A 21,015-nucleotide genomic window follows, 5' to 3' on the forward strand; every position below is an offset into this window, starting at 1 on the left:
TAGAGATATATAGGCAAAGACATCTATTACAGTCCTACTTATAATATCAAAGCAAAGATTAATTTATAATACATTTGTATAATGAAATATGATCACTGATTAAAGATCATGTTGCGGAAGAATATTTATTGATCTGGGGAAATATTCGTAACATTTCAAAGAGGAGAACAGAGTACTTTTTATTTATTTATGCTGTGAGGTTTTTTTTTTTTTTTTTTTTTTAAGTAAAAACACAGCAGCGTCCACAGCTGTGCTCCAGGGCGCACACACATGCATCCCTGCAAAGGGAAGAAAGCACTAGTGTTACAGGGCAGGGACAGGTTTGAACCCCAAACCTGCCTGCTCTAAATAGGTTTTGCCATCTGCCGCATCAAGACAAAATATTAAAGACTTTAATGAAAAGGAACTTTAATACAGTGAGTATACAACACAGAAGACAAAGAATATACTTTCTAAATCAAACACCTGAAGTGACCCATCCCCTTGTGGGCAAAAGTTCACTCAAAAGGGACTGGCCCAAAGCAAGGCCTGAAAGCTCACCATAAGCTTAAAGCACCTTCTGCTGGGACCCATGGAAAAGGGTCAGAAATGGCCAGACAAGTCTGGGAGGAGAAGAGCAACATCTAAATAAAAACAAACACTGCCATAGTCAATGTCCCCACGGGCCGCTCACCCACATCTGTTTTAACCAGTCCAGGGCCAAGAAATAAGCCCGGTTTTTCCATCACATGCTCGCTGCTCCGTGTGGCTTCCTCAGGTCTCCTTCTGGCTCTCCATGCTGCTTCCTTCCTCTCAGATTCCTTCTTTTCTCTCCTTTTCTTTGCTCAGCTCCACCCTCCTTCTGGGTGGGGCAGGAACCTGGAAGTTCCCCTTTTCCTGGGGACCCCCCTGTTATACTAGGGCCCAATGTAACCACCTTTTAGAGTGGACTGATTTCTTTGGTGTGTTTTTCTGTATATTTTGAAATATTATCTCAATTTATTTTAGATAGGCAAGCACTCAGTTTACCAATTAGAAAAATGTACTTTTCAACCAAAAAGGTAACCAATCTGAATTTTTAAAACTCACTTAGTACAGAAGTCCTTTAACAGTCTTTAAGAGTGTTAAGTCCAAGTGGCAAACCCTGGGTGGGTCCACACAGCTACCAGACTCAACAGCCCCTTCCTATATTCAGCCTGGAGAAGAGGGCTGGCAGGCCTGAACATTCTTGAGATATATAACACATGTTGTAAATCTCAAAGATCACTCTGCTTTTAAGAAAAATCTCATGTTGACATTAAAAATCTAAACCATCCACAGCCCCTGAGGACCAAATTATTAATGTATTAGCACCAACTGTATCTTGCATTTCAAATTCTATCACTGCATTTACTTATCATTTTAATAACAATGTTAAATTAAGGAGAAAAATTATTACTTAAAGACTTAATCTCTCAAAGGCAGAAGTGCAGAACTTCAGAGTTTATCATCAGTTTTGCTTCCTTGTATAACATACGTTAGGGAGGGGATCAGCTCTTGTTTGGAAAGAAGCATCTGATACTAAAACATCATTATTGAAATTAATAAACTAAAAATTTATGAAGCACAAATCTCAGAAAAATTTTCCATTGTGTTTCCCATGTTTACTTGTGATGCATACTTTATGTACTGTGCCTAATTAAACGAGCCAGATTATGAAATGCTGAAATGCCGAGTCATCTATAATGCCACATGTAGCATATTTACATGGTAAATAATTTTACCTCTAATCGTTTCTTCCTAATCAATATATGTTCAACCCCATTATGTGATTCAATTTGAAATCAGAAGCCAGACACTGTTCAATTTTTAAAGCTAATGGTGTTAATAAACTAAATCTGTTTCTATCCCTCTTCCTCCCAAGGGTACATTCAGTAGAAGCTTGCGTAAGGACGCAGGCTGGACACCATGTGGACTGCCACACGTGTGCATTTCCTTGCGAGCCCCGAGGGCCGTGGGAACAAGGGTGTCAGAGTCAAACAGAACTGTGCATGCACCCCAGCCCTGGGATTTCCCTTAATTAAGTTATGGCATCTAAGACTCCCCTTTTCTGGTCTCCAAGATGGGATAACAATGCCTGTTCCTCAGGGGATATGCTGTGAACACTAAATGAGACAATTGTTCCAAATGGACCATGGCTGGGAGATCCACCCCACACATTTCTCCCTGTTCTTAAAACAAACCAGCAACAAGAACAACAACGAAACCCTCTACAAGCTATGCTGGACTGTAGTAAGGTCAGGTTACCCTGTTCACAGCCACTCTGGACTTTGGGAGAGCTGGTCCAGGATCCCAGTGCTGCAAGGGGGAACAGGCAGCAGGGAGAGAACAGAACAGAGGGTGCTCCCCTGCACGGCTGCCATTTGAAACTTGACCAGACGCCGAATGTCAGGCTTTTGTCTGGACCTGCTGGGACTGCTCCACACAATATGGCAGCATGTATGCCCCTACTGGCACCTCACCTCTGCCCAACACAGCCACTCAGGACAACGCACTGGACCTGGGCCTGGGGCTTGTATCCCTCTTGCACTTATATTTAGAAGCGCAGACCCCTTCAGGGTCCATGACAAGCCAGTCACAATAGGTCGGGAATTTTACATGTATTGTTATTTCATGTACTCCTAACAAATACCCAATTTTACTGATTCAGAAACTGAGGTCAGACATTTCATGGAACTTGTCTGGAGTCCACAGCTTTTTCCACTCTGCCTTACCTAGTGAGCCCTGTTTTTATCCTAATACTCTCGATAACAAATTTAAAACTCATTTATTTGATTTTATTTCATTGTATTAAATGGCCAGGGCTACAAAAGTATATCCTACCTTTTCAGTGTAAACTTCTTCAACTTATTCATGGTTAAAACACGGATTAGTCCCAGAAGCCAGATCATTTTTTTCCTTTTAGAAAATGAGTTCAAAATCCCTAACAACTGACTTGAAAATCAACTTTTGGAGAGCTACAAATAGCTCAAGTCTCCATAGTATTTGAAATAATTTAAAACAGACTCACTTGTCAAGTAATGGGTTTTTTTATTTGAGGCTATGACAAATTTTATTGCTGTAATGTACTGACACCCTTACAGTTGGGCTTTGCCCTTTCTACTCTCTGTATGATAGACGGATAACCATTCGTGACATTCACAAAGAGGCCCGTCTGCAAAAGTGTATAAACATCAGCCTCGCGGCCACAGTCACAGCAAGCAGATGACCCTGTTCATTTCCCTAAAACACATGCTTGGGGTGATTTTAAATGACCACGCACAATGTTCCCAGTTAAATGTTTCCTTTCTTTAAAATTACTTCTTTCACTAAAAAAAAAATAAAGTAAAACTGTGTTCCATTGAATAGGTCCTTTCATAGATTTCTGGACCAGACTTTTTTGTTTGAATAAATATCATGTAAATCTAATTCCTGTAACTGAAAACACTGAAATTATTCAGTATCCTATATGTAAAGAAAACCTTAGTTAAGGCTTTGTTTCATGGAAGCCCTCATTTATTGAAACACTACTCTTGATCAAATTTTATGCCCTGGTTTTCTTTTTAAAAAATCTAAAATAATTAAATATATCTAAAATGGGAATACCTATCCTCAAAGGATAGGTACCCTTTTGATATTCATAATTAATTTTCACTAAAAATGAATGACATGCATTTTTAGAGTGAAGAATACCTCAAGGGTCGTCCTAGTCAGAACCTAAAAAGCGGTTCCACCTTATTTGCCAGCCCCCTCCTGGCCTCTCACCCTCTCCCTGTCACCTTTATGACACAGGATCCTGTGCCTGCAGGCCAGTGGTCTCACTCTCTGATATATTAACTTCTGCTATTAGCTATGTACAAATGTAGCATCGCGGTATCATCACATGAAGCACCTGTTTCGTCCTCTAGTGAAATGTCTTTAGTATTCTTAGTGACATTAATAAACACCAACTTTCTTTTGGTTATTGTTTGCTTATTATATAATTTTTCCCATACTGTTTCTTTCTTTCTTTATCTTTATGTTTGAGATGTAGCTCCTGGAGAAGACATAATTAGGTTTCATTTTTGTGTCTTGCCTGACAATATTTGTGTATGGAAAACATTCAACTCATTTAGATTCAATGTAATTATTGACATACTTTGGTATACAGCTGTCATCTTATTAAGTATTTCCAATTTGTTCCACTTACTATGTTATTTTTCTCCTTTCCTGCCTTCCTTTAGTTTGCTTATTTAAAGACATTATTCCATGTCTCCTTTATTAGTTTGGAAGTTATATACACTTTTAGTTTTCTTTTAAGTGGTTACCTTTAAGATCACACATCATTCTTGACTCTCAAAGTCTAACATTAACTGGTAGTTTAACATGAAATGGTCCTTTTACCATCTTTTGTAGAAAATGCAAGAGCATTAGAACATTTATTCTCCCTTCATAACTTACAAGGCATTACTACTACGTATTTTCACTCTATATATAGTAAAGACATTGTTTTAAACAATAAACAGTCACTTAGACTCAGAAGCACATTTACCCTTTTCTTTGCTTTTTCATTTCTTCTACATCTCCTACCCTCACTTTGGAATTTTTTTCACTTCTGCCAGAAGAACACTTTTTGTATTTCCTTTACAGAGAAAATGGAACAAATCAATATTTTTTTATGGAAAGTCTTTATTTCATCTGTACTATCAAAAGACACTTTGGGCAGACACAGAATTCTTCATCCTTTTAAAGACATAATTTACTGTATTACGGCTTTATTGTTTTCATCAGGCAGTCAATGGTCAGTGTAACTGCTCCCCTTTGAAGGTAACCTTATTTTCCCCTCTGGCTGATTTTGTTTTGACTATGTTCACTGTGAATTCTTATTTACTTATTCTATATGGAGCTTGCTTAGGCCACAGAATCTTCCATCAGTTTTGAGAAGTTATAAGTCTTTACATTTAAATTAGTGCTTCTGACCCAATGATATGTTTACTTCTGGGACTCCAAATTCCACTTATATAAAACTTAATATTGGACACTCACTATCCCTTACTTTCTCTCCAGATTTCCTATTTTTTCTACACTCTTTAGTACAGTTATTTTCTTGTGACCCACTTTCCTGCTCAATAATTTTTCTTTCAGTTATGTCTGATCTACTGTTAAATCAATAAACTGAATTCTTAATTTTGGCTACTAATTTTTGCTCTGAAATTTGTTTGACCTTTTACATGGTTCCCAGTTCTCTGTAAAATTCCCACTCTGCCTTTTATTTCCTTGGATAGATTAAGCATATTTTATAGACCCATAGAAATTTCTAGATTTGGAATTTCCAGATTTCTGTGGGTCTGTTTCTATAGTTTGTTGTTGGTACTGGTTTTGGTAGATATATTGTTATGTGTTCTATGTCTACTTGTTTTCTGATGGTGTGCCCATTGTTGTGTTTGCATTGTATATAAAAACAACTTAAAGCCTACACTTGTTGCTAGGTTTCCCCATTTATTTATATATATACACACACACACATATATATATGTATATATATATATATGTATATATATACGTATATGTATATAGATATATGTATTTTTTCCCCCTTTGTATAAGATGTTATGAGTACCAGCAATCCAATGTTAAGGACTGAGGTGTTTCGAGTCAGATTTATCATCTTTGTGAATGTGTATGTACTTCTTATGTACTCTCACTAATTGAACATAGCACTGGTAGTCTAAGCTACAACCAAAACAGGACCCCAGATAGGCCTCAGATACTTATTTCCCCTCTTTCAGCCCTGCAAAGTTGTGGAAAGCACACAACTCCACCTATTATTCACCCTCTCACAATTGGCAAATGACCCAGGGCTACGTTATTTCCCTTGGCCTTATTTTCTTCTTATGTGTAAGTCCTTTGGGTAACATCATCCATTCCCAAGGCTTCCATTATGAACTTACGTGGATGACTCCCAAGCTAAGTTATATTTCTTAACTAAACATTTCCAAACGGAGAAACTGATGGCAACCTAAACCTAGTGTAACCATCACAAACTTTTAATATTCCTTCCATCAAACTAGCATTTTCTCTTGCATTTCCTGTTACCACCTTCAATTACTTATGCTAAAAACTTTTAGCTGTCTTTTATTGCTCTTTTCTTATCACATCCATACCCAATTGTTTACCCTATTTACAAAATAATTAGCTCTAATTCCAAAATACTTTTCAACTACACTTTCCAATATCAGAGGCCTAATTTAAATATTTTTTAAAGATTTATTTATTTATGCATAAAGAACTGGGGTACAAGTCAGAGGTACAGGGGCAGTGAGAGGATTCACCAGAGACAGAGTAGGGAGAACAGGTCAATGAACTACACTGCTGAGGGGAGCAGCGGGCATGTCAGGAGAGGTCTGCCGCACCATGTGCCGCACCCGGATCACTTCCGGGGCAGGGATCAAACTCATGCTGAAGTAGTTTTAGCTTCTTAGTGCTGTACTTTAACCCACTGCACCACCAGGGAGGGCCCTAATTTGAATCTTTACCACACCTCTTGCCTGAATTAGAATTATAGCAATAATCTCCTAGGATGTAGTCAATGGTCATTTTAGTGGCTTCTCCTTCAAACTGATTTTACACATTGGTGCTGGATTTACCTTTCATAACTCTGACCATAAATCCCCTGCATAAATCCTTATCTTCCTTATTTTATTTCATAGCATTTATTACCACATGGCAATTATATGTAGTATGTTATTTATCATACATACTATGAAATATATAACATATAATCATCTGTTATATTTTATGTATATCTTTCAATTCATTCTCCTCATCTCCTCAAAGACTGTAATCACTACAAGGGCATAATCTCCATTATCTTCATTGTTATATGTAACAGAGTAAGTAGAAATCACTATTGGATAAATTAATTAACACTAAACACTAATTTAAACTGTTCACCTTTCTAACTGCAGGTATAAAAACATCTAGCATCATAACAAGTCACTTTTTCAACAAACATTCACTAAATGTCTGTGTGCTAGGCACTGTGCCAGGTGTGAAGAATATAGTACTGAATAGGACTGCAATGCCAAATCAATATGGAGTTCACCATTTATCAGGGAGACAATATTAAATAATTCATTACTTAGCTATCATAGTATCAAGTGCTATCATGGAAAAGAAAAAAAAAACCTATGAGAATATATAAGAGGGAATATGAGCTGGGAATACAAGAAAAGCTTTCTTAAAAAACTGACATTTGAAGTGAGCTTTGAAAGAGTAGTAATTATGTTTATACATGTATGTAGGGAGGACAGGGCTAGGCCATTCGAGGCAGAAGCAGGAGGCTGATAATTATTCTTGTATCTCCTTACACTATGAAAGACACTCTGCAAGGTGTTTCAGACATACTGTCTCACTGAAACTCCCACTACCCAATGAAGTACATGCTATTTTTATCCAAATTATGCATATGAGGAAAGGAGGCAGAGAGGTTAAATGACTTGCCCAAGGTCACAGAAGTAAGAAGTTGGGGAACTTTCCTAGTCCTCTCCACAGAAAGTAAAGCCCTTGTGTACCATATTCCAAAATGACACCCCTGTGGATTTATGCACACCCCAGGTAATTTTTGTACTCTGTCAGAGAATTTTTGTCTTGCCCAAGAAATCTGACTTTTCTCAGGTAGAATAGGCCTCTCCTATTCACTTTCGTTTGCCACAATGCCTAGCGCAGTGCGGTGGTGAGCGCTCAGTACCTATTGGGTGAATTTAGAAAAGAGCCACAAATGCTGACAAGTACCTTTGTTGTAATCAAGTTAACTATAATGTTTGTGCTTCTACTCCCGAAGCCATACTGGCTTTAGGGAAAAAAATGCTTTCTACCTAGCTCACAGAAGAGGAAAGGAGAAGCAAAGCCAAAACACAGGACAAAGGAAGTCTAAGAGCAGCTCTTGAGAATGTCAGATCTGGGTAGGAATATCAGAATAAACGTACATGGGGCCAGGAGGCCTGGCCTTGGAGGTTCTGATGTGGTATCTGCATCCTTTGGGAACATTATACATCTTCTATTCATGCCTCACTGGTAGGAGGTAAGAGGAAGGAAAATGTGGTCCAAGTATTCCTTCCCCAGACACCTCTACTTTAGTGCTGCCTGTAGTTAAGGTCTGAGTTACTGGCTTTCTCCACATGGTTCACTGTCCTGGTTGGATTTTGGTAACCCTTCCTACATCTCTTTAGGCCTACGGGTAGCAACAAAATCCTGAATACTAGCATTATCCTTTGTGGTTTCTCTATATCCTGCCCATATTTCTGTATATAGTTGCTTTATTAAACTTGCCTCAAATTATTCTAATTTGAGTGTGCCATCTGTTTTGTTCTGGGACCCTGCCTGCTATACATTGGCCTATTGGTCTGACATGTTTCACTGAAGTGAGGCACTGAGAAGGTGAGATCCAATGATGAGGCACAGCAAGAGGAGAGATGGATGGGAATACTCAAAGGGGAGCAGACAAAAGATGAAGGGGCCCCAAACTGGCAAGATCTTAATTCTGACTATTGCCTTTAGGTGTAGGAAAACTCAACATGACTATCTTTATGCCGGAAATACCCTCTCTAACGTTAGCTTAGGTATCACATCAAATGAGTAGCAGAGATTCCCTCAGAAAGGTCAGTTCTAAAATAAACATAACCCCTGATGTCACAGGAGCAAGCTTTAGGCACCCTGTGAATCACGGTGCTGGCTGTTTGTAGAAAAGAGCCGAAGAATCAGAGACTCCCGTTTCCCTTAAGTCTTGCAGAAGTGCGTTAGCTGTACATGGTGTTACAGCATCCTCAAAGCTCCCATCTTTTTACAACTTGCACCTTTGTTCTGTGCTCACTGTTTTGTGACATCCCCGATCCATGGGACACACAATCAGAGCCTTTATAGAACAGAGGGCCTGTGGCAGTGTGAAAGAACTGCTTTTACAAAATTACTGCCATTTCCCTTCAACTTGTCTCTAGTTCACCAACCGCATACTTAAGAGTAGAAATCCACTTCTGCCTTCTGTTTTCTGACAAAGTAACTGAAAGGCCTTTATGGATAGCTGAAAAAGATGCTGTAATTTGATAGTCATCTTTTTTCTCCTACTCTAATTATTTTAACGGGCTGCTTCTTATTTTAATAGATTTTTTTTAATAAGGAAATCTTACTTACAAATTTTAATTAGCTTACTGAATATTCACTGCTTTGGAATAAGTAGTTTAATGAGTAAGGAGACCTCAGACTACTAACTAGCCCGGAGTCTCTAAAGTAGCTTAGGGGGAAATGATGCAGCCCTAGTGCTAAAAGCCCAGCCTGTGCCTCACAGACCAGGACTTGGCAGTCAGGGCCCCAGGGATGGAGGAATTACATCAGCTCTGCAGGAAAAAAAGGTAAAAATCCAGTTTCCTTCTTTTTATCGAGGACCTCCATGTGAGAACCTACAGTTCCCCTACTCACTAAGGCTTGTGACCCTTGTCAAATGACTTCTTTTAACTTCATTTTCCACCTCTTTAAGGATTAGATAATAATGTTTTCCATACTAGATTTTTATAAAAGTGAGCCTTATGCACCATTTTAAAATCTCTAAAATATATTAGTTGAATGAGTAAATGAATGAATCTATTTTCATGCTGCCACATAACCTTTCTACCATTTTAGATTCTCATCTGTTAAAAAAAAAAAAAAGTACAATCCTTACTTTACAGCACATTTCAATTACAGTAGCAATGAAGAGTAAGCTAACGTTTTTACATTCTAAAAACACCTACCAGAGAAAGAAGGGCCAGAAGCATTTATATTCAGAAATGGTATCAGGAGAACAATGGAGTTTTTTGTGACTTGCTAACTTGAATAATCAATGCAAGCTAGAGCTATTCTAGAAATCTATTAATATCTGCTCCACTAATTAAGAATATGTAACAATTTAGGTGTGATTCCTGGTGCTTACGACATTTGAAATAATTTCTTCTGTGAATTTTTAGGAGGAATTACAACTTGCTCAATCAAACAAGCCTTAAAAACTCAGATTTCAAATTATGGATTCAGCATGCAATTACATGTTAAGGACAATTTTATTTATGATAAATTATCACAAATTAAACAACTTATACATTTTTCCATCTATACATTGTAATATAATACAGACTGAACTTTAAAAACTATAGCATAAATTAATTTAGTATGTCCAAAACCAAACTCCTGCTCCTTCCAAATCTTTCCCTATCACATTTAATGGCAACTCCATCTTTCCACTGCTCAGACCAAAAATGTTATAGTCATCCTTGATACTCTCTCACAGCCTATATCTCACTCTAACATCCTGGTCCAAGCTACCATCATCTTCTACCTGGGTTATTGCAAATAGCACCCGACCTGGCATCTCCTCTTTCCCTTGCTCCCATCATGTATTGTCAATCTAGCTGCCATGATGATTCCATTGAAACTTAAGTCAGATTATATCACTCTTCAATTTTCCATCTCACTCAGAGCTCAAGTCCAAGGTATCACCATGGTCTACAAAGTGTAGCCTGTTTGGCCCTCCCTCACACCCTCTTTGATTTCATGTCCAGCTACTTACCCTTCTTGCTCAAGACACTTTATCTCAGGGCTGTACTGCTTCTGCCTAGCCTACTTGTTTACCTCCGTCAATCATTATCTAAAGACACTTGCTCAAGAAGGGTTTTCTTAACCAGTCTATAAAAATTGCCCCCTCAAACTCATTCATTCTTTTTCTCTCCTTTTTCTTTAAAATACCTATCATTTTTAAATTTACCTTCTTATTTACTTGTTTTATCTGCCTGTATCTTTTCAGGAAAATGTATCCTTTATGAGAGCAGGCTGGTTGCTGTTGTGTAAGAAAACATTTAGTAATGTAAAAAACATATGAACAAAATGGGACATACATCCTACATATAGAGCTTTGGAAATTTTCATAAAGCAAACATCCCGGGGGCCCTCATTTAGATCAAGAACAGTCCCCATTCTCATCACTAATCTTCAAAGTGCAACCACGATTCTGACCTTTGACAATATCATTAAGTCTACCAGGTTCTGAGGCTTTTTATAAGTGGAGTCATATATTAAGTACTTCACTTTTTCATTCATCATTATGTAGTTACGTGTAATTTTAGTTCATTCATTTCCATTGCTATATACTGTTGTCTAAGGCTGTCCTTCTGCATATCCTACTTATCTTTTGTGAACACAGTTCCATCAGGTAGTGTCTCATCTGTTAGATTCACTGACATCTCTTCTATCAGAGTACAGAATTTAATATTAGTGGGTATTATCACAAATACTTTTTTAACAAATGAATAAAAATATTCTTTTTAAAATTCTGTTATTTAGATTTAATAATTTATTGAAATATACTTGACTTATATATGTAGATTTATAACTACATTATTTTTAAATTAGCCCCTATACATCTACTTTTCCATTAGTCTACTTACAATAGCACTGAAATTCCTTATTATCTCTGATAATATATTCCTGATCCAATTCCACTCAACTCTGAATATATCTCTTCCCATATATATTTAAACATTATAGATAGATAAGATAGACAGAGAGAGAGAGAGAGATCCCCTAAGAAATCTGCTCTTTAATTTGCTTCGATTTTGCTTAGCATCATACTATATATATTTTATACTTTTCACTCAATATTATGTTTCTAGAATTTACTAGATGCCATTCATGTAGATGCCATCCACTACCTAGTAATCCACTGTGGCATTATATTGCTGTGGATTTAGCTTCTTCCCTGATCAATGGACAATTAACTTATTTTAAGATTTTGCCATTTCAAATAATATTATTAATAATACTGTCACATGTCTCCTCATATATACAAACAAGAGGTTTTTTGGGCAATTCCCAAGACATAAAATTATGTATCAAATATTATGTGTATGTTCGAGCTTATAAGCAAATGCCAAAGGTCATACCACTTGGCAACACCAATTAACATTCCTTCCAACAATGTATCAGGGTTTTTTCTTACTGCTGTATATTCTTGACAACAATGTTTAGACCTGGAATGACCTGAGTTTTTGCCCGCCCAGTAAAACATTGCTTCATCACAATTTTCTCACTGGTAATAAGAATCTTTTTATATAATTGACCATTTACATTTTACTTTAACACGGTCTTTGTGTCCTTGGTTTATTCTGCAAAAAGGTTCTTTGCCTTTTTCATATTAATTTATAGGAATTTTTATTTTTTTGATTTTAATCCTTTTGCTTATATACTTATTAAATATCTCCTGCAATTTGTGTGATGTCTCCACATTTTTTAAAGGATTTTTGTGAAATAACTTTAAATGTGAAAAAAAGTTACAAAAATTAAAATATCATAAACAATACCTGTGTATGCCCTTTGCCCATCCTTAGTATTGTAAGTGATAGTGAGTACTATCAATACATAACCAGGTAGTAATATTTTATATAGTGTATGTCTTTATAAGCTGGTAATACAAATGAGTTGCATTCCATTTCAAACTGAGCAAAAAAAATCAAGATACAAAACACTGTTTCATAAGAGAATGACAATAGCTCTTAAATGAAACCTTAATTATAAATCTAAGTTTCCTTGAGACATTTGATGGAAAGTAATGACAAAACAGGAGTTGGAAATTATCTAAGGCTCAGAACCTATTCCCTTAAACAACAATGTCTTAAGATACTGATATGAAACCTTACTGACATCTGAAGGGGATGTTTAGTATCTCAGACTCCACAAATACAGTAGGAATATTACATCGAAACTACTTTTAAATTTTAGTGTCATGTGACCCCTCAGGCACATCAACATTTCTGCTAAGGGTCAGCTTTTCCTTAAGTTGACCAGCAAGAATTGATTTGATCACTTTTGCATGCTATAAAAAAGTGCTATTTAAATGACACCCTTCAATGACAAATTTATCAAAATGAGTATTTTAGTAAAACTATATTTTAGAGTTAATGCCAATCTGATACTTATTTTTTAAGGAAGTTTAGGTTCAATCCTCAACCTAAAGACTAGTCTATCTGCCCGAAATCAAATGACAGCTAACTTCAGGGTCACAATTATTACAAACACACTTTTACCCCAAAAGACAGTGACAGATATAAACTTAATTCTTCTGTTCAATGGATAACAAAAAAGCAAAGATATCCTTGGGTTCTCAACATTATACCCTGATTACCCAGAAAGAGCTTGGTGAATTTCTCAAAGCTTTCACCAAAGAGTTATATTAAATTTCCTTTCGGCAACAAATAAATTGGTTCCTCTCTGGTAGAAGCTTAGGTCAGTCATCTAAATCAGGAAAAGCAGAACTACATGTCATTTACTGAAGAGTCACTTAAGTGTAAAGTGTCTCTCCCTATGGCGTGGTTATATTCTCTCTACAGAAGATTTATACAGGAAGACAGGTGAATATCCTGATTCCTTGCTACTTAGTTTTAAAAAAATTATCTAAGCTTTAAAAGTGTGCATAAACATGTAGACATAGCTAGATTTTCTTTAAATTCTTTGATAGAACACTTGGATATAAAATTTGATGAGAACGCTCTGAGGGAGAAATGGACTCCCATGCCGGGAGGGAAGCAACAGAGGCCTGTGGGCCCTCTCACCCATGCCACTTGAGCAGTCGATTGAGAGAACTCACTACCTTCGACCAGCCTCACCTGGGACACTGTGATGCTGCATTTCTTGGCCAGCTCCTCTTTGGCTTCTTCACTGGGGTAGGGGTTGCTGAGGTGTGAGTAAAAATATTCATTCAAGATTTCTGTGGCCTGTTTACTGAAGTTACGCCTTTTTCGTCTATGATAAGAACCAGAAAGACAATTGTAATTATCATGAGCATTAACCAAAGAAGGATACATTCATTTGGCTCATACAAAAAAGCAGATTTCTACTTTTAAGCCTTCTTAGGTTCAAATTGGTTACTACGACATTAAAAATTACGCTCCTGTAACTCCTTTGAAGATGTAGGATTCACTGAGAAAACTACTCGACTGTAAAGCACAATTAATGTAATTCTTTAATTTAGTCAACAAATATTTAGTCAAAGATCTATGTGTTCTCAGTACTCAATAAAAACTCAACTGGATCCAAACAGCCAAGGTCTACTAGGGAGCAGGGGACTGGCATGTTAAGGGAGTGAGTAAGAGGGAAAGGGACATTGATTTGAGGAGTCAGGAGAGGTTTGTTTAAAGGACTAACATTTTATCTGAGCCCTCAAGAATGTGTAGGCTTTAGACAAAGAGCTGATGGGAAGAGGACTGAATAGAGGAAGTAGAAAGGAAGAGAAAGGAGCCTGCGAAGTGCAAAGGGCTAAGGGAGACTTGAGCACTGCAAAATTTGGAGAATGTGAGAGCATCTGCAAGGAAGGGCAGGGACCAGATTACGCAGGCAAGAATCTTTGGGTTTTATTTTAAGCGCAATAAGAAGCTATTAAAGGGTTTGAGTTTTATGTTTTAAAAAGATCATTCAACTGCTGAGAATAGTTGGAGGAGGGAGTGAAAGGCAATGTTAAGATATTTAAGGATACAATGGCAATGGTCAAATTGAGAGACGCTAGTAACTTGGCACAGGGAGAGAATAATGGAAAGAAAAGATTCAAAATATTTGAAAGGTAAAAGCACAGAGCCTGATGATGGATTGTCTGGAGAGAGTGGGTGGGAAGACAGAGACGGTAAGGGGGGAAAAATACATCAAGGATTTCTGGATTTTTCTGCTTAAATACTGCTTGAACTGAGGGATGATTTACCTACAAGAGAAAGACAAGGGGAAGAAAACCTTTTCATTTTGACTGGAGGTGGTTGGCAGGGTTTCAGAAGAGCAAGCATTTACCAACAATTTATTTCAAAAAGCAAAAATGACATTTGGATTTGTTACTAAGATTTTAAAAAACTCCAATGTGAAAATTAGCATTTCACACTTCACTTTAAATCAGATTCTCCCAAAACTAGAAAATAGTTTTCCTAAATCATTTTCTACTTCCTACCAAATAATTGTAACGATCTCAGCTGTGATACCCTCACTCAGAAAAGGCTGGAGCAGGAGGCAGTTGTGAGTGTGCATGACCCGTGAAATTCTTCTAGCTAAAATGGTGTCATAATGTGCAGGTTACTTTTGTTGGTCCAGGTTTTAACATTAAGGGAGAGTCAAGGGAGCAAAAATCTGGTCTGGTCAAAACACCTCAGGTTATGAGCACTGGAATTTTTACATTTCAGTAATTCTTATAAGTAAACCACTGTTTCCCAGGGGATGAAGAGGAAGATCACAATCTATTTGGGAATTAAAATCAATACGATTTGATGGTGAATCAGATAGGGGAGTGGTGAGAAAGGTACTGCAGAGAAATACAAGAACAGCCATTAGCATTCTTCCAGGAGTGCTGCTTGAAATAAAAATCAAAGCACTAATTTGCAGCACCTTACAGGGGCACGCAGTGATGAGAAGGTGGGTAAGTGACTAGGGTAGGAAAGGTCGAGAACAGATACTAACACTAGATGATGCTTGTTGAGATAACACAATAACTATCTGATTATAAAAATGTAGGTTTTCAGCTTCTAGTGAGAAATCAGAAGATCAGCCATACCAGACCCACATTCTGGAGAGGTCACTGCAGGTGAGGCTGAGTGAACACGGTTAGCCTCACACACGCAGCACCTGTCTGCATTAATCCTCACTGCCCCTCACCCAGACACCTCTCAATTCTAACCCCCAACACGTGTGCATTTGTCTCCATCAACATGGAGCTTGGCTACAAGACCCAGCGTATAAAGGGTAGATGACACAGGGCATTTCTCTAGGAAACAGTGACTTCTGAAGGGAGAAACAGAAAGAAACATATCTAGGAAAACAAAGGTAAATTTGGCTCACTTGTCAATTTTGCCTAGTTTTAGGAAATATGAAAAAACACAGGGGAAAAAAATTATGGGGAGAACAGGAGAACAAAACTTTGCCCCAGACATTCTGGCTGTGTCCAGACTGCCTAGCTTTTTTTTCTACTGAAAGAGCAGAGGGACCTACACAAATTCATTCCTAAATGTCTTGCACTGGTGGATGCTTCAGCTTGTCCAATTACCAAGAAAATGTGAGGATGGCCTTATGAAAGCCAAGAGAGCAGGGGTTCATATATCTGAATGAGCATGCTTGCCTCGAGCAGAAAAACCTTGCTGTCTCGTGCAGAGAGGGCTGGCTGAGAGGCACTGCAAGAACAGACGGAGCAAAGCTCAGCATTTGCCTTCACTTGAAGGTGTAAGAGAGAACTCGCTCATGCTTTATTTTTAGAAACACGACCTGTAGGAAGTGCCCTTAAGTATTTCCCCTAAGTTTCACTCCCCCAGGGTTCCCCACAGACTAATAGATGTGCCTCAGGCCAGCCTGCAGCCAGGAGTCAGGCCCAGAACTGTTACTAGCCCAGTCTCCACGGGAGATGGGAGTCGGCTCCAAGCTCATTCCCCTCTAATTCTGGCTCTGCTTACTCCCCTAAGAAAAAGAAGATAACCTATAGCGCAAAACATTATGAATGCAGTTCAGTGGAAAAAAATATAAGCACCCACAGTGACAATGATGGAAAATTCTGGGCAGATGCCAAGGATGGCAATTGTGTCAGGAAGGGTTCCTTGCTGTCAGAAGTACTTTTAAGTACTTTTAAGTACTTTTTATTAAAGTGCTAAAAGTTGACAATTTTAAAATGTTTTTGTTTTCTGACACGACCTCTCTTTGATTTGAGCTTTTCAAAGTTCAGCTCCTTGACCAACCTATTATTTTTATTATTTTTACTGCCTACTAAGTGTAAGCTCCGTGTTGTCAGCATGGAGAGTGTAATCATGTAGGACTTGGCCATGACTTTCAATGTGACTGATTAGGGGAGAGAAGAAACGTTCATGAAAAGCTGCGATAAAGGCAGTCTAATCTGCAGGAAGTTTGGTCTGAAGAGGTGTGCACAGAGGCGTGGGGTTGAGGTGCAGCAAGGCCCACACCAGCAAAGTGACTAACGTGGCCTTTCTAAAATGGGCTGGAATGAAGGGGGCAAGATCTTCGTAGAGCAACAAACATGAGCCTGCTCACATTCCAGGCTCCGTGCTTGCCACCCTACGTGACAACAACTCATCCCTGGAGACTGGCTTGGGGAAAGGGTTTCGAGGACAGGGTTTGCTGTGGCCAAACGTGGGGGTAAGGTGAAGGATGGGGGTGGGAGAGGTGCTGAGGCATCAGGAAAGAGAATTCTAGGCAGAGGAAACAGATAAGACAACAGGCATTTCATTTGGGATTAAATATAGGAAAGAACAATTTAGTGACACAATAAGACTAAAAATGTTCAGACTTTCATCTAATAATTTCAATTCAAAGAATCAATCTCAGGAACTAATTCAAAAGATCAAACAGATTCAAAGCACAGATTTTCACTGAAGCTCTAGTTTGAAAAGAATCAGTCTACAGTAGTACCTTATCACTTTCCTTCTCCTTACTTTGCTTGATTTTCCTTCATAGAATTTATCATCCTATTACATTTCATTACATTATTGAGTGGAATACTACAGCCTATTTATTTGCTTATTGTCTTGCTTTCTGAGAAAAGTATAAGCTCAACGAAAGCAAGTATGTTAACCTCTCGTTTACATTTATTTTCTCAGCACAAGTACATATTCGTGGGGGGTGGGAGGGGAGGGGAAAGAGATGAAGTAATGGGGGGGTTGACAGGAGTTATACAAATAGTAGGGACAAATTTTATGCTCAAAAATGAAGGAATGACTAAGTTATTTAGCATATATCCATTTGATATTATTTAAAATACTGTTTAAATTTTAAGTTTATTACATGAAAGACGGTTACTTATGCATGGTAAATTTTTATAGCAAACCAAATTATGCATATTGTAACACCAGAAGAACATTTTTTTTAAAAATTGTCCCCATAACCAGAGGAAAATATATTAAAATGTTTACAGTGAATTTTTTTAGGTAGTAAAAATGTCTTTATCTTTTAACTCTCACTCTTCCATTCTACATGTTTTCCAGGTTTCCGATGGTCAGCTTTGTATTTTTTAAATAGGAAAAACCAAAGTCAACTTTAAAAAACATACCAACAAAAAATAATGCACAAAAATGTAATTCCCCAAAATGAAAAAAAAGAAAAAAAAAAACTGCAGGTAGGGACAGGCCACAGGCCACATATGTCCTCAAGTACCCAGCTGGTTTACATATGAGCTGCCCAGCATTGAAAAACTATTGTGGTGTGGAAGCAAAGTGAATAGGGAAGTCAGGGATGCTACAGAAACAGACAGGGGTGTGGCAGACCAGCTGGAGACAGACAGGCCAGCAGGAGAGTGCCGTGCTAGTCCAGGTATGGAAGAACAGACATGAACTGAGCCAAAAGAAAAGGCTAAGTGGAAAATGTTGAAAATCAAGCATTGGTGAGGTCGAGTGATTCATTCAGTATAGAGTGAAAAACCAACAGTGACACAGGGCCTCGCTCCACAGGACTGGTGGCATAACTCAGTGGCCTGGGCTTCCTTATGCGGTGCTAAGGGCAAGACCTGCCAGGAAGACTTCCACGTATCTTACTTCCAGATGAGAAAGTTAAGTTGGTTATTTTCTTTAATAATAATTATCATCTCTGTCAAATTCCAAGGGGAAAGAAAGCAAAAAGTAAAAAAGAAACTCCTTTCCAAATGTGAAGGCTTAGTGAAGTCCAAGAGGCAGCCCACAGAGACACCATGTAACAGGAGGGTGGAGCCTCCGACACCGCAGACAGCGTCTTCCCTAACAGCTGTGAACCATGGTCAACATCTCAGGTTTAGAAGGAAAATTTCCATCCTTACAGGAGAAACGGACAGGCTTTCTTACTTGATTTGGAAAAACAAGAGTTTGGGGTCTTGTGGTAATTATTAGTTAGAACACCACTTCCTTCTTTGGAGTATCAGCATCTGAGTATTTTCTTATGAAATGTCAAGAAATTCTTAGAAAACAAACTTTTGTTAAAACAGCTACACACAGAAAGTCATCCCTAAATATAGAGGGTACAAAGTCCTAAATGGTAAGTAGCAGCACTAATTCTATCCATTTCCTGAATCACCAAATTGGCAACTCATAGCCAATTCCCAGGCTAGAGACTTGACAGTCCAGGTACCATGAGGCAAATTACCTGTCCACTGTAGAGAGAAACTCTTCTTACAAAAAAGACTCAAGACCAACTGGTCAGCTTTGAGCAAATGTAAAATAATATACAAGGAGTAAAAGAAAACATGGAGAACAAGGAAATATAATATACAAGGAGTAAAAAAAGGAAAACAAGCAAACCTTGCAAAAGATTGGTGGCCTGACATACCTGGCATCAAGGAACCTGGATCTTAAAATCATAACTGCTTCACACGTGCTTTGCTTGAGTTGCATCTGAATGGAACTAAATTTTCGATGGATGATGCCCACCATTCTTTCAATCTCTTTTGGGGAAATGGGACGTGTTCTACTCTGTTCTCGGAGAAGGTTCATCACATGTGTAGTGAATTCATTACATGCCTGTAAAGAGGGGGGGGAAAATCACTCCTTAGGAATCTGGTATTTATATTATCATACCCAGACATTAACTCATCTGAATTTCCACCTCATTTGCAATTGCCAACGGCATAACACAGTGGTTAGGATAAAATGAAAACTAAGACATTTGTGAAATGGCAATGGTAGTTAGATGGGACAGCTAGAATTCTGCATTTATGAATGATCAGACATGCGAAGGAGGCAAAGCATTCAACTGCCCTTCCCACCCATCTTTGTCCCAGTTCCAATCAAGCTTTTCCCATGGGGAGGATGCTCTCTCCCAACTCCTGTCTATAAGTATAAATACATTATATGTTAATTGTTAATACTGAGCACCTCCATTTTTCTCTGAGATTTTACATTTGTTCAACACGTTTACTGAAGGTTTATGAAGTTCAAACTCTTCCAAGTACTATTAAAAGACACAAAAATGAATACATGTGCATCTGGCTTTGGGCCAAATATATAAAAAATGCTAAAATAAGGCAATGTGTTCAAAGTCACAGAAAGATAGAACTGGGCAGCTTTCTAAGGTACAGGAAGGTTTTCTCTCTTCTGGAGACAAAGATCATGGCTGAAGTGAAATAGGGTTTAAAAAATGGGTAGGAGTGTCTTAAGGTGGATTAAGATTGAAGTCAGGAGGAACTCCTGGCACAAGGAAAACGCTGGAAATGACTGGCAGCTAGATGTAGAGAATAGGGAAAATATATAGAGAAGAGGCATTCGGGTCTGTGTTCACATGTGAAGGGTCCTGGATGTGTGCCAGGATGTCACTGGCATTCAGTCGTAATGCAGGAGCAGCAAGTGTAAATGAGACACACCTAGAAGATGGGAGAAGTAGTTCTGATTCCATAGGGAAGGGGCAATGGAAGTATAAGGATCAGGTTTGGGTCTCAAACTCCCTCCCCCCGCAAGATTTATTTTATTTATTTATGCACAGAAGAAATGGGATACAGGCCAGAGATACAGGGGTGGCAGTGGTGGAGAGGGGGGAGTGAGAAGATTCATCAAAGACAGAACAAGGAACAGAACAGGCAGATCTACTGAAACATACTGCTGAGGGGAGTGGCGCAAAGACAGGAAAGGTCTGCCGTCAGCTCCCAAGCCAGGGACTGAACTTGTGGTGTACTGTCTGGCAATAGCTTAATAGTGCTGAGACTAACCCCTGCACCACCAGGAAGGCCTATGGGTCTCACTTTTTAATTAACAATCCTTAGCCATTTCTTTCAGTTCACCTATATCCTTTCAGATTCTATAAACCCATATAAACAAGCCTTCACTGAAATCCAGTTTTGTCTTAGTAAATAAACCATTGGTGTACACACCTAAATAAAAAGAATGTTTTCTGGCATTTTTGTTTAAAAGGCAAGAAGGGAGATTCTGGTTGTTATTACACAGAGGCCTCTGGTAGTGCAAACAGACAGAATAATCATCGATCATAGCAACACACATTTTGAGGCTATAATGTCCACTTCCCTCTAGATACCCTGAC

General features: G+C 38.2%; 1 protein-coding gene across 2 annotated transcripts in view; it reads right to left on the reverse strand.

The window, feature by feature from the left end:
• The window catches only part of PBX3 (pre-B-cell leukemia homeobox 3), a 200,612-nt gene that overhangs the window by 13,777 nt on the left and 165,820 nt on the right, over positions 1-21,015 (reverse strand). For both annotated transcript variants that reach the window (XM_012721596.1, XM_004677327.2), the window contains exons 3-4: positions 19,315-19,505; positions 13,659-13,794 (exon numbers count right to left, since the gene is read on the reverse strand). In XM_012721596.1, coding sequence (XP_012577050.1) covers positions 13,659-13,794; positions 19,315-19,505 — 327 coding nt within the window. The remainder of the gene's footprint in view (positions 1-13,658; positions 13,795-19,314; positions 19,506-21,015) is intronic.

This window comes from Condylura cristata, unplaced genomic scaffold (genome assembly GCF_000260355.1).
Source record: "Condylura cristata isolate star-nosed mole 26May11 unplaced genomic scaffold, ConCri1.0 scaffold00006, whole genome shotgun sequence".
Lineage (NCBI taxonomy): Eukaryota > Metazoa > Chordata > Mammalia > Eulipotyphla > Talpidae > Condylura > Condylura cristata.